At 33.2% G+C, this 13200-nt stretch overlaps 2 protein-coding genes and 1 long non-coding RNA gene across 4 annotated transcripts in view; 2 read left to right on the top strand and 1 right to left on the bottom strand.

Annotated features, from left to right (window-relative positions):
- Window positions 1–13200, bottom strand: part of LOC128236272 (uncharacterized) — a 47957-nt gene that overhangs the window by 24683 nt on the left and 10074 nt on the right. The window lies entirely within an intron of this gene.
- On the top strand, window positions 202–1937 carry LOC128236273 (uncharacterized). The gene is made up of 3 exons (XR_008261305.1): window positions 202–269; window positions 1289–1385; window positions 1680–1937. It is a non-coding gene; the product is annotated as an uncharacterized LOC128236273 (long non-coding RNA).
- On the top strand, window positions 10409–13027 carry LOC128236270 (DNA ligase 1-like). Its single transcript, XM_052951154.1, has 2 exons — window positions 10409–10809; window positions 11446–13027. The coding sequence occupies exons 1-2, from the start codon at window positions 10770–10772 to the stop codon at window positions 12582–12584; spliced, it is 1179 nt and encodes a 392-aa protein (XP_052807114.1). The 5' UTR covers window positions 10409–10769; the 3' UTR covers window positions 12585–13027.

Raw genomic sequence — 13200 nt, forward strand, 5'->3', positions numbered from 1 at the left:
TTTATTTTTTTATTTTATATAAAATTACTGTATCCAGGCAATGTGACGAGCACCTGTGGTCAACACTGGTTAATTAGTTGTTAAACCGGTTAAATATAATATTTACAAAATACTATAGCCATATTCTAACGTAGCTATATAACTATATTCTAACGGTTACGCATTTAAGACGAAACGCTCTTCACTGGCGGAGATAGTTTCGTACACCCGCCATTTTTGTCGAAATAATGCGCCAAATAAACTGATATGTCTTGTTTCGTTTATTTAAGGTAAGTTCAAGCGATGTAAGGAGTATAATTCAGTAACGTTTATAACGATCTTTTACGCTAATATTATTGTTTAAAATAACATAGCAACATTTTGAAGTAATGAGCAAATATGTTTTGTTGTAATACATTTTCGCGACAAACATACGAAATACGTTTGTGTAGAAACACAGTTAAATGCTTGTTTTTGGCTAGCGTTCAGCTAATACTTAATTTATATATATATTAAAGCAGCTTTTAAATTTGTTTCTTAACGTTGGTAAGCTATTTTTGTCGAGAAAAAGGATCAATTGTAATGGGCCGGCAGCGATGCAAAAGTGGGTGGGGAAGGTCAAAAACTAAAACCGTTAAAAAAGTTTTTATTGTTTTGAGGAACGATCTTTTAGGGGAGTGAAACATATATTTTTGGCGACATGTTAGTAGGGAGTTAACAAATTTTACAATAGAATATTAATATTTTTTATAAAAAAACTTTCACATTTACTCTAAAAAGTCTGTTGACATTATCACTTTGTTTTCATGTCAAAATGCTCCAGACTACCTATTTAACAATGTTGTGAGTTCGTTATTATATCTTGTCAAATAAAAAATAAAAGTTCTTTAGGTTAATAATGAAAAGTAGTGGATGAGAGATCATTTCCGGGTTACAAATATGTTAATATCTTTTTAAATATAGCTGCAATCAAAACAAAGACATTGTTGATTGGACAGTTTCAATAACTTCGACTCAGTCACAAATATACTCTTTATGTTTAAAGACAATATAGCTTTTTGATTTGAAATCTGATAAAATCTTATATCATAAAATATGCTCAAATCCTAATTACAGCTTCTCATGTTGCAATGGATAAATGGGTATGAATCATGCTTGTTAAATATTGAACCTCAAAACTAAGAAGAAATTGATTTTTTTAACATTTTTAAATGGACTTTTGCATCGCTACCAACCCTTGACCTTTTAAATAACCACTATGCAAGCAAATTATGGTTAAGTGTCTGAAATGTTGTTTCGTCTATTTTAGCCACCCCAAAGGAGCTAACAAATAAATCATCAGTCCTCAAACGAATCAACCAGTGAAGGAGAAAAACATTCAAAGCCGTAAATTGTCAAATCCATCAGTGAGTAGACTATTTTTTAAAGCAAATGGTAAGATTTTCATTCTGGTTTTGAAAACAATATGGTTGGATGTGTGGAGTGGATTTTATATGTAACAGACAAACACTAATGAGAATCTTTAAAAAAAATCAGACTCAATAAATTTGAGTTCTTTGGTTCGAAAGAATTAAATAAGCTATCATTAATTTATATACCTGCAACATTGAAATCTTAATTCGCACTGATTTGATAACCAACTGGCCGTTAGTTATTTGAAAATGTTGGCAGTACAAATAAATAAAAGAAATATTTTTCAGGTTGGAAGATGGATGTCAAAGTCTTAGACAACGAAAGGCTTCCAGAGTTAAGAAAAGACCACTTCAACAAAAACAATCATGCAAAGAATGACTGCAAAAAATCTTTTCGCAGATGCGTTTCATCATCAAGTGTATAAGGAAAAGGGACCTGGGTACAGAGACTAGATGTAAATGTCAAGGACTGAAATGAGCAATTCAATGGTTTCTTACTAATTGTGTTTATATGCGTCATAAGAAATTAAAACTGTTATAAATGGATGTGTAGTAATGATGAAATTATCACCTTGTGTCGAATGACATTAACTATTCATGAATTTAGTTCATGAATGACATTTTGGAAAAATAATGTTCATGAACTGTCAAGTTCATTTACTAAGCAGGAGTTCATGAACTTAGTGGGAGTTCATGAACATGATTTGTCAAAATTGTCATTCATGAATAGTTCATGTTATTCTCATCAAACGCTTGACGTCACTGACGTAATTTGCTGGACTAAAGAAGCTCGATACATGGAAAATGATAAATGCGAATCAATTAATACGCTGTCGTTCTAGAATCAAAATAACAACTGTATGACTAACTTTTATCAGTAAATACAAAACTGAGTTTGGCGCGCTGATGCAAAAAATTAAGTCATTAATAACTATGCATTTAAACTCCAGAATTACCTTTAAGAACCATTAATGTACAGGTGCATACTTTTTGTTTCTTAAATACAATAACTTTATCAACTGTGTTAGTTTGAATTTTTTATCCATGTTTTTATGCACATTGGTTAAAAGTACATGTTTGAAAAATATAATGATATAATTAAGGAGAGATAACAGTTTTACTTGCGTCTATGCTGTAAGAGCGCAGTAGGGCATGTGAGCAAATTTCATAAAGCATGTTAGAGCATCTTGGGTCATTTGCTTTCTTACCCTACTGCGTTCATACAGCATAAGCGCAGTAAAATGTGAGCAATACTTGTAACTTTAATACATAATCATAAATGAAAAAAATGTTCATTGTGGTAAAACAGAAGCAGTTAAGAAAAGTAATCTACTTTTCATGAAGAATTGAAATTGGTTACCTAAAACTGGAGCTTATAAGAAAGTGTTTTCAATTTTCTTGTTGACTATTTCTTTCATAATAGTGGTTGACATTTTAAACAAGAAAGTTATAATGTAACAATTGTTCAAGATTTGTTCCTAAAACGTTATCGTTTAACAATTGTTATCACATCTAGTCAGGAATGTACTGGGTAGATTTCAAGATTTTAATCCATGCAAGAACATTTCTAGATCCGTACTTGATCTATTCTTAACGTGTACAAGAACCACTAGAAAAATGATAAGAACATTTTAAGAAATGTGCATGAATTGTTCTTGAACTGTTCAAGAACTGTACTTTTACTACTATTTAAGAAATGTGCATGAATTGTTCTTGAACTGTTCAAGAACTGTACTTTTACTACTCTTTAAGTGTGCAGGAACAATTCAAGTTCTTGAAATGTAACAGTTTCAGTTTAAGAACTATATTGAAGACGCTCCAATATTTTACATAATGGACAGTTTGAGGCCTATATCATACTAAATATATATATATATATATATATATATATATATATATATACTATAATTTTGTTCTTGTCAAAGTTTGGCACAAGTTGTTAGCTATTGCAGAGAAATAAGACATTTTTTTTTCCTTCTCATATACATGTAAATGGGATATCAACAGAATACAGTACTCGGCATGCTAAACTAGATGACGCCATAAACATATTTTAATCAATACAATTCCATTTCACTGATTTTGATCTTTGTTAAGTTTGTTGTCAATCCTATTTATGTGACCATGGTCTACCATGGTATGTGACCATGGTCTACCATGGTATGTGACCATGGTCTACCATGGTAGTTCATGGTCTACCATGGTAGTTCATGGTCATATACCATGGTAGTTCATGGTCATATACCATGGTAGTTCATGATATATCATGGTATACCATGTAACGTCAAATGGCCGCCCCACGGTTTATGACCATGGTCTACCATGGTGTGCTACCATGGTCTACCATGGTGTGCTACCATGGTCTACCATGGTATCAAACCATGGTAGACCATGGTCTACCATGGTATAATACCATGGTCTACCATGGTGTGATACCGTGGGGCGGCCATTTGACGTAACATGGTAGTCCATGGTAGTCCATGGTAGTCCATGGTCATATGACCATGAACTACCATGGTAGTCCATGGTAGTCCATGGTTATTGGCCATCATTTTCGCAGGGGCTGTCACACTAAATTGACATACACTAGTCTATAAAGAAATAGTTATTCTGAAATTTATGAACATTGCAAAGACATACCCCATGGGGACAGTTAATAAGGGACGGACATTACATTGACATACACTATACTAATAGTATTTCAGACATGAACATTGCAAAGACACACACCAGACACCCTTAAGGTGACTTAATTAGGGACAGACATAACACTGATATACAATACAGTAATTAATTATCCTGATGTGTACTTTACATAGAATCCCTACATGGGGACAGTTAATCAGGGACGGACATTACATTAACACCACTATAGAAATAGTAATTCTGAAATGAACATTGCAAAGACAGGGTTAGACACTAACATTTTTCACAAGGTAGTCCCTCGGACTACTGGATCCCAAATCTGGGTAGTCCAGCAAAAACTCTGGTAGTCCATAAAAATGCAAGCCTGCAACGGATTCCTTCAGTGTTTTGTGAGACTTAGCCTTCTTAGAACATTGTCAGTATAACCCTTTGATTGGTCATGATTTTTATCTGTCTCAATCTTAAAATTTCCACATTCTTCAAAACAATTTTTGGCCTTTAAATTTAATTTTAAAACCAAAAAAATGCTAAAAACTACCGGTATGCTAAAATACCTCAGATTAAAAATCTAAAAACCATGCTAAAATACCCCATAATCTGTCACTTTCAGGAAAATGTTGCAATAAATCACTTGCCACTAAAACACCTCGACTGAGATCGTTGCTAAGTTATGGCACAAATGACAGACATCCTACTGATAAGCAATATTTGATTATTGGCATCCAACTATTCAGTATTCTTTGTTAATCTAAACAACATATCATATAATACTTAAAAAAACATGATGAAATAAATTCCGAAAGTGTTATTAATTATTTTTTGTATGGGAGTAAGATAACAATTAACATGACGCTGCCTGTCACTCAAACTAGCGTCCAGATTAGGCAGGGCTTATCAGTTGCCGTTGCTATCCGCCATGACCTCCAACAATCCTCACATATCAACAGTAGTGTAATTACGCTGTTTTATATATTTAACACAAATTATGTCTCATAATTGAGAGATAGTAAAGACAGTTTAAGAAATCCGAAATACTGACATTTTCCCTTTATGCTGCTAAAATTATAATTGATAACAAGGGACTGTTTAGTAAGACTAATTCAATTCTCAAAATGTCTTAATGTAAACGTACATAATATACGTATATTTCCGTTTTAATAGCCTTAAAATAAGAAATATCATTATGAGAATTAGTGTACAATTATAATTGATGATATCTTGCGATTTAGTTTGATTTTGAAATTTGTCTCCTTATTGTGCGAAAAGTTTTAAAACTGAGGCATATACATTTGCATTTAAGTTTGTTTGACATATTAGTGAAAAAGACACCTCAATTTATGAGAGTTACATTTTTTATTAAATTTAATTGAATATCTGATATATAGCTAATAAGGTCACAAAAAGTATATACGTATAGATAAAACAAAATCATATTTTAAAATGACGCAAATCAAAGTAAAAACCTTTGCATGTATAATGACTATGGTCGTTTCAAAATTTCTATGCTGATTGTTAGAACAGTTTTGCAATTCATTTAAAACGGAAAATTATTCATTGAGAGAAACAATAAGGTAGTTATATAAATAATGATAATAATGCATTACACTTGTATAAAACAGGTGATTCTGAATCGAAAAAGGAAGAAAAACAGCGAAATCCATTGAGTTTTGACAATGGATCTATACAAACATCTTTTTTTGTTGATTTTCGGATAGGAAATTAATACATGTTTTGTTTCCCTTTATTTGAGTTTTAAAATAGAGACTGTTATTGTACTGTAACAAAATTCCGATGTTATTTAGAAAAAAAATATTTTAAAGTCTAGACATTATTCTACCTGAGTTATACATTGCATACAATTAATAATAATGAACTTATTTAATGTTATACTTGGTTTTATTGCTATGTTTTACCATGTTCCATGCATTTTTTATCTGATTGTCATTTATAACTTTTGTATTATTATCGTCTGCTTCTGGGTATTTGTCGGAGGTCCTTAATTAAGAGGTCATGTGACACTGTAGGTGTAGCCTTATCGCTATCGGCGTGGTGTCAATTGTTATTGGCCCTAGCTTCAATGTATAAAATGTTACATTTTGGCGCGAAAATTAAAGCACACAACTCTGTCATCGTCTGCACTTACACTGCATTATACCTGTTTTGGCAGTATGATTAACTTATCAGCTGTTCTTCTAAAAGCCAGTTTAAAAGATTTCATAAGCCAGACATAATGTTCCTTCTGTTTGCTTTAAATAAACACCGACATTTGGCAATACCCTAAACCATAATAATCATGTTGTATTTTCAGAAAATTTAAAAATAGTAACAACCGTCAAGTGTTTATCTGCATCGTATCTTTCATTGTTTTTGACTGAAAATGCAAGGGATTTAGAAAATCTGCCACTTGGACCCAAATCTACCTTGCTGACATTTAAGCAGAGGTGCACATGTCTGACGATTAAAACACATCATAGAGTGTGAAAAGGGTTTTTCCCTTTCTAAATAAAGACATTCTACTGACTGGTTTAAACATTAATCGAAAGGCTATACGAAATGCGCTCGAAATTCGGTTAACAGTCCATGTTGTCCGGAACGAGCAGTTCATCAGGCCATCTTCGGCAAGCTTTACAATGAGTGTTTACCGGTGATAATCGGCTTCTTGACATCACGTTTTACACAAGTTTAAGCGTAATAAAGATTTAATGCTCAATTAACTGATGTGATATTTACTTTCTTCTAGTAGTCCGACGGACTATTGACTTAAAATGTCTTGTAGTCCGACCATAAATCTGGTAGTCTCGGACTACCGGACTACTGTTAGTGTCGAACCCTGAAAGACACACACTATGGGGAAAGTTAATCAGGGCCTGTCACACTAAATTGACATACACCAGACAACGCGAAAACTTTTTCTTCTTCACAGGACATTGCGACAGGTAAACACTGAAAGTTTACCTGTCGCACCAAATTTTTACCTGTCGCAATGTTACAAACAGTATTCAGTTACATCAGCCTAAACCTTGATTTTAAGCCTCTTTTTTAAATAAGTTTTGTAATTTCCCATTATAACAGGTTTAGATCATTTTGGTTAGATTTGTCTTACAGTACAATAATAAATTACAAAAAAAAAGCCAAACATAATGTAAAAAAATCAATATTCGGATCTTATAAATGTCATAATTTTTTTCTTCCAAAAAAAACTCATCTGGTTCGTCTACCCATGGAACAGCTAGATCTTACTCTTTTTATTCATCTTTAAATTAAAGATACAATACGGTTAAAAAATGTAACGAATTGTACTACTAGTCAAACTCAGGCACACCATTTATGCAAAAACGAAAGTAGAGTTCTTGTTATTGGCAATGTTAAACAGAGCGGAAAGAAAGTCAGCTCGGTATATTAATCATCATATTTAAATTAACACGATTGCCGGGAACCACTACATACGGAATTTTGTAATTTCCGAACATTTCCGTAAAATAAAAGTATAAGAGTACGAGCTGAAATCGGAACCTTACGCCTTTTATCGGCTTTTACGGAAACATGTCGAAACGGGGTTTACAAATAGTGAAACACGGATTAACACGCTGAATAATCATGATATAAAAATAACTCTGAACATTTATTTAGAAACTGAAAGTAAATTTTCCGAAAATTAAACGGTGCTGACTTTAATTTTTCACCGGACATTGTGACCGACCATTTTTGTTTCGTCGGTCAAAATTGAAATATACCGGACATGTCCGACTGTCCGACGGACATTCGCATTGTCTGATACACTATATAGAAATAGTTATTCTGAAATTTATGAACATTGCAAAGACATACCCCATGGGGACAGTTAATAAGGGACGGACATTACATTGACATACACTATAAAAATAGTTATTCTGATAGGAAAATTGTAAAGACACACACCATGGGGACAGGGATTTCAGGGATAGACATTTCATTGACATACATTATAGGAATAGTTATTCTGCCATTATCATTGTAACAACAAATGCCATGGGGACAGTTATTCAGGGACGGACATTACATTGATGTATACACTTTTATAAGTACTAGTTATTTTGACATAAAAACATTTTAAGACAAGCGCCATGAGGACTGAGTTATTCAGGGACAGATGTTACATTGACTAGACTTAATTGACATACACTATAGTTATAGTTATTCTTACTTGAACATTGCAAAGACACACACCATGAGGAGACTTATTTATGGACAGACATCACACTTGACAATAACCATATACTAATAATTATCCTGACATTTACTTTACATAGAATTGAACCATTGGGACAGTTATTCAGGGACAAACATACATTGACTAAATGACATTATACTATAGTAATAGTAATTCTGACATGTACATTGTAATGACACACCCAATGGTGACAGTTATTCAGGGACGGACATAACATTGACACACACTCCAGAAATTGGTATTCTCAAATGTACCTACAAAGAATCTCACCATGGGGACAGTTATTCAGGGACAAGCATTACAATTACATACAATATAGTATAAATAGTTATTCTAAAATGTACTTTATAACAAAAAATGACACTATAGTGACATTTATTCAGGGACGGACATTACATTTGACTTTCAATATATAGTAATAATCATAATAGTCATTCTAAAATGTATGGTACATTACAAAGACACGTGCCATGGGGTCAGTTATTCAAGGACGAACATTACACTGACATATACTATAGTAAGAGTTATAAGGACATTTAGTACAATGAAGAGATACATCCCATGGGAACAGTTATTCACGAACAGACATTACATTCATGTATACAACTTACAAATTAATAATTCTGAGGACAGGTACATTGAAAGTAATCACATCTTTGAAACAGTTATTTAGACCAATATAACAGTGACATATACTATAGTTATAGTTATAATGACATTTACATGGAAAAACACACACCATGGATAGATTTTTTCTGAGGGAAGAATTTACATCTAACAAGCACAACTATGCTACCAGAAAGTCCAAACAGTAACAAAAATATGTCAAAACATGCACATACTGAGTCAGTCATCCAATTAGACTTTTGAAGGTACAAGCCGGACTTCTAACACTAATGCTTGGCATTAATTTTTTTATCAAGCCCTGCTAAATAAAATTTGGGCTGGTGTCAATTTTGACCACTGCAGTCAGCTAAATATGCCATTAATATATAATAATCATGCGCCAACCTGCAGATCATATATAGGCAAAACTGTTGTCTGTGTCATAAGAAGCTTACTAAATCTGAAATCTGGGGGCAGATCATGACAGTTTATATTGCATTAGGATGTTGAATGCGCAATTACAGGCAAAAGACTTTCATGAAAAGAATAAATACTTTTAATAATAATGTTGTTTTTTCTCACCGTTTTTTTAGGAGAGCCGGGAGGCCATGAATACCAGAGGCCTTACCTAGGGTCCTTGGGGTACAAGTCTAAAATAATAGACGTGTTATACGGGTTTCTTCCAATCCCTAATGTCTAAACGGGTTTGTGTAAAAACCAGAGGTGTTTGAAAAATATTGAAATTGTATTAAGTGCAGTATTTTATGGTTGAAATTGATCATAAAGGTTTATATTCATAATTTACCATACATGTAAAAGAAATTATTTTGCACAAAACAAGCATTAAATGCATTAAAACACATTCGGCTAAAACACGGTATTTGTCCATTTTATATTTTTTGGTTGTTATACATAGATTGAAGGAAAGTGTGTGATTTCAAACTTAATTCTTTGCAGCCAAAGCATGTAACCTAGTCCACTCCTGCTGGCCTCCAAATTTCAAGTGAAAATATCAATTTGTATTCGAGTAACAGCAAAAAACATATCCCAAAAATGGCCATTTTCAAGCGTTATGCTGTCTCATTTGATTTTTTTATATATTCAAACTGTTATATATCTATTTTGCATGATGATTTGGAAAAAATGCATTACCTCAGCTTATAGAAAATTTCAAGTGCTAAATTTTGGTGGGTAAATCAAGAAAATAGACAAATTATTACAGAAAATATGACTTATTAACATAAAGTGGTGCTTTTGCCAATTTTTCAAAATCACAATAAGTATCCCTTGTTATATGCATGAAAAACATTGAAAATTCACCCATTTACAAGTGATAACTGTTTTGTAAGACTGATTATTAATCAAACTTCCAATTTTTTGTTGCTTTGGGCATTCATGATTCACATTCTTAAAAAGAAGGAGGTTCACCTGTAAGATTTTCAGGGTTAAAAAATCTGTAGAGTCCGTAACCATGGGTTTGTATCTACATATGTATTAATGACAAAAATGGGGCATTCCACAAATAAAAACCTTTGTATGAGTATGTTTAATGGCTGAAATATTTTTGGAATATTTTGATTTTAAGTTGCATTTTTTTACATATTTAATGTTACGGACACTACAAAATCTGCCTTCAAATTTTGATTTGAAATTTCCATTGTTTTCAATAGCATATTTCCTTATATTTTTTCATGGTAAAAGCAATTTTTTTATTGTGCAATATTGCATCATCTTTTAACTATTGGAAAATACCAATAAAACGGCTGATGCAACAATATTTGTGATGAATTATTGCATCATCCAAAACAACCGCCTTTCTAAGAAATACAACAGTCCAGCTGTAATGATGGAATCAGCTAAGAAAATGGCTTATTTTGGGTAATAGTCGGTCAGATTCCAGCAAGAAGTCCTTTCAAATGGAAAACACTAAAGGTGTTGGTTCCAGTGATGCTCTAGGTATGTATTATCCTTATCTAAACATTCCATGCTATGTTACGTAGGGTCCGTAACCAAAACCATATGTCTGTACATGATGCCCTGAATTAATGCAATTGTCCACATGAAATGCACATGTTGTGATGCTTATTTGTTGAAATTGCCATGCCCAACATATAACAAACTAAAATGGTCTTAACAGGTTGTTAAATGGAAATCCTATGACAGTATGACACACAATTTCATTTTGTGTAGCCTATTACGGAGCCGAGATGAAATATTTTTACATAAAGATTGGCGTGTATGCCAATGAATACAATCAGTGTTATAATATACAGATCACAGACACAGTGGATACTTGTTAAATGTACAGAATTGAAGCTTAAGTAATATTTGATTTGTACTTGTACTCAGGTTACAGACTCTACAAAATACGGCCACTTGTTTCTAAGTCTACTGTAAGTATGTTCAAAAACATTTTTATGAACAGAAACAATACAATTGAACCATATAGGGACATTTATACCTTTTGAGGTTTTTCTTTTCACAAAACCTGTCTTTATATGAAGATTTATATACCATATATATTAATATTCTAAGGTATACATTGAACCCAACCGTTTAAGGTTAATTGATATTCAGAATGTCTTTTTACAGAAGAGAGCCGAAAATCATCACTGCGATCCCGGAAACTTGAAAAAAATGCTGAAATGAATGCTGAAAAGAATGAAGACATAGAAAAGAAGCAAAAGGAGAAAAACAGGCTGAAAGTCAAGGCATGGAGAATGCGTCAGAAAACAGAAAACTCCACAAAATATTCTGAAATCAAAAAGAAAGACACAGAAAGAAAGAAGGAAGCTCGAATGAAAGTGAAACTCATGGCCAATTCAGATCCTGAATTAAAAGCCTCCTTAAGAAAGAAAAAAGCTGAAGAAATGAAAAGATACAGACAGAGAAAAAAGATGAAAACAACATGTTCTTCTGAAGATCCTGGTGTTAAAAAGAGTAAGAAACCGGCTCTGGAAGAAAAAAAGAAAAAAGCTGTGAAGCGAACACAAGCCTGGAGAATGCGAATTAAACTTAAGTCTCCTACAATTCCAATTGTTAACACAGTTGATGAAAATGACAGTCATGGAGAAAGCAGACAGAACAAAAGTAACTTATCCCGTGCAACAGTATACAGACGAGCGCAAATGGTGAAAGGCATTCTGCCTAGGACACCAAAGAAGAAAGCCGCCATTTTAAAGAAGCTTATTGAGTCACCTTCAACATCCAAAGTACTTTCTGACCAAGGAGTAACAATGACACCAGCTTGTAAGAAGAAACTTGAAGTAGCAGATGCTATAGTGAATTCCTTGAAAGAAAGTATTTCCGAAGTAAACATTGGTGTTCGAAAAGACAGAGAAAAGAAACATGCATATGATGTAATACGTGAATCAGTACTAAGGAAATACAAAAAGATCACAGTTAGTAAATATTTCAATGTGTCTTACAAGACAAGGAATATGAGAAACGAATGGTGGAAAAAGAAACAGAGAAAAACAAGATGTGATGTGATAAGTGATCATGTGAAACAATCAGTGAAAGAGTTCTACCTGAGTGCTGAAATTAGCAGAGAGGTGCCATCCAAACGTGATGTTGTTAGAATCAAAACTCAGACTGGTATGAAAGAAACACTACAGAAACATGTGATGACAATGACACTAGAAGAAGCACACAAGTTATACAAAACAAGAAACCCCAATCATAAAATAGGACTTACATCATTCAGCAAACTAAAACCGGTTAATGTATAGAAAGTGTCCGAGACAAGCAGACGGTCATGCCTGTGCCAGACTTGTTGTAATGTAGCCCTGAAAGTAGAAGCACTTACAACATTGAAACGAGTTGTAAAAGAGACTGACATGACAGAAGACATTAAGATTGATAAGAAGAGTCTGAGTGATGCAACAATCTGCAGCTATGAACAAGAGCCATCTTTAAAATGTGTGTCAAGAAATTGTGAAAAATGTGGAGTACAAGGCCTTCAAAAGTATTTGGCGACTATGGAAGAAAAGAACAGAGATGGGATGGTGTCATGGTATCAATGGGAAAGCATTGAAATAAAGAAATATGACAAAGTAAAGCGCTGCGTTTCTTGTGTGCCCAAAGAAGCTGATTTCAAAGTGTTTTTGACAGCTTTAGAGAAAGACATGATGGTGTACCCAGAGCATGCATTTAGAGCATCCTGGCAACAGAAACAAATGGGTGTATGTGTAGAGAAATTAACAAAGGGATCTGTAGCCATGGTAATGGATTTCAGTGAGAACTATGCATGTGTCTTCCAAAGTGAAGTGCAGTCAGGGTTCTTTGATAGAAACCAGGTAACTGTACATCCAATGATGTGCTACTATAAAGAAAGTCTTGATGACA

This window comes from Mya arenaria, chromosome 5, assembly GCF_026914265.1.
Source record: "Mya arenaria isolate MELC-2E11 chromosome 5, ASM2691426v1".
Lineage (NCBI taxonomy): Eukaryota > Metazoa > Mollusca > Bivalvia > Myida > Myidae > Mya > Mya arenaria.

Coding starts and splice junctions, on each gene's coding strand:
- LOC128236270 (XM_052951154.1), top strand. CDS start 10,770: ATGGAAAACACTAAAGGTGTTGGTTCCAGTGATGCTCTAG. Junction 10,810..11,445: donor TGGTTCCAGTGATGCTCTAG/GTATGTATTATC, acceptor GTCTTTTTACAG/AAGAGAGCCGAAAATCATCA.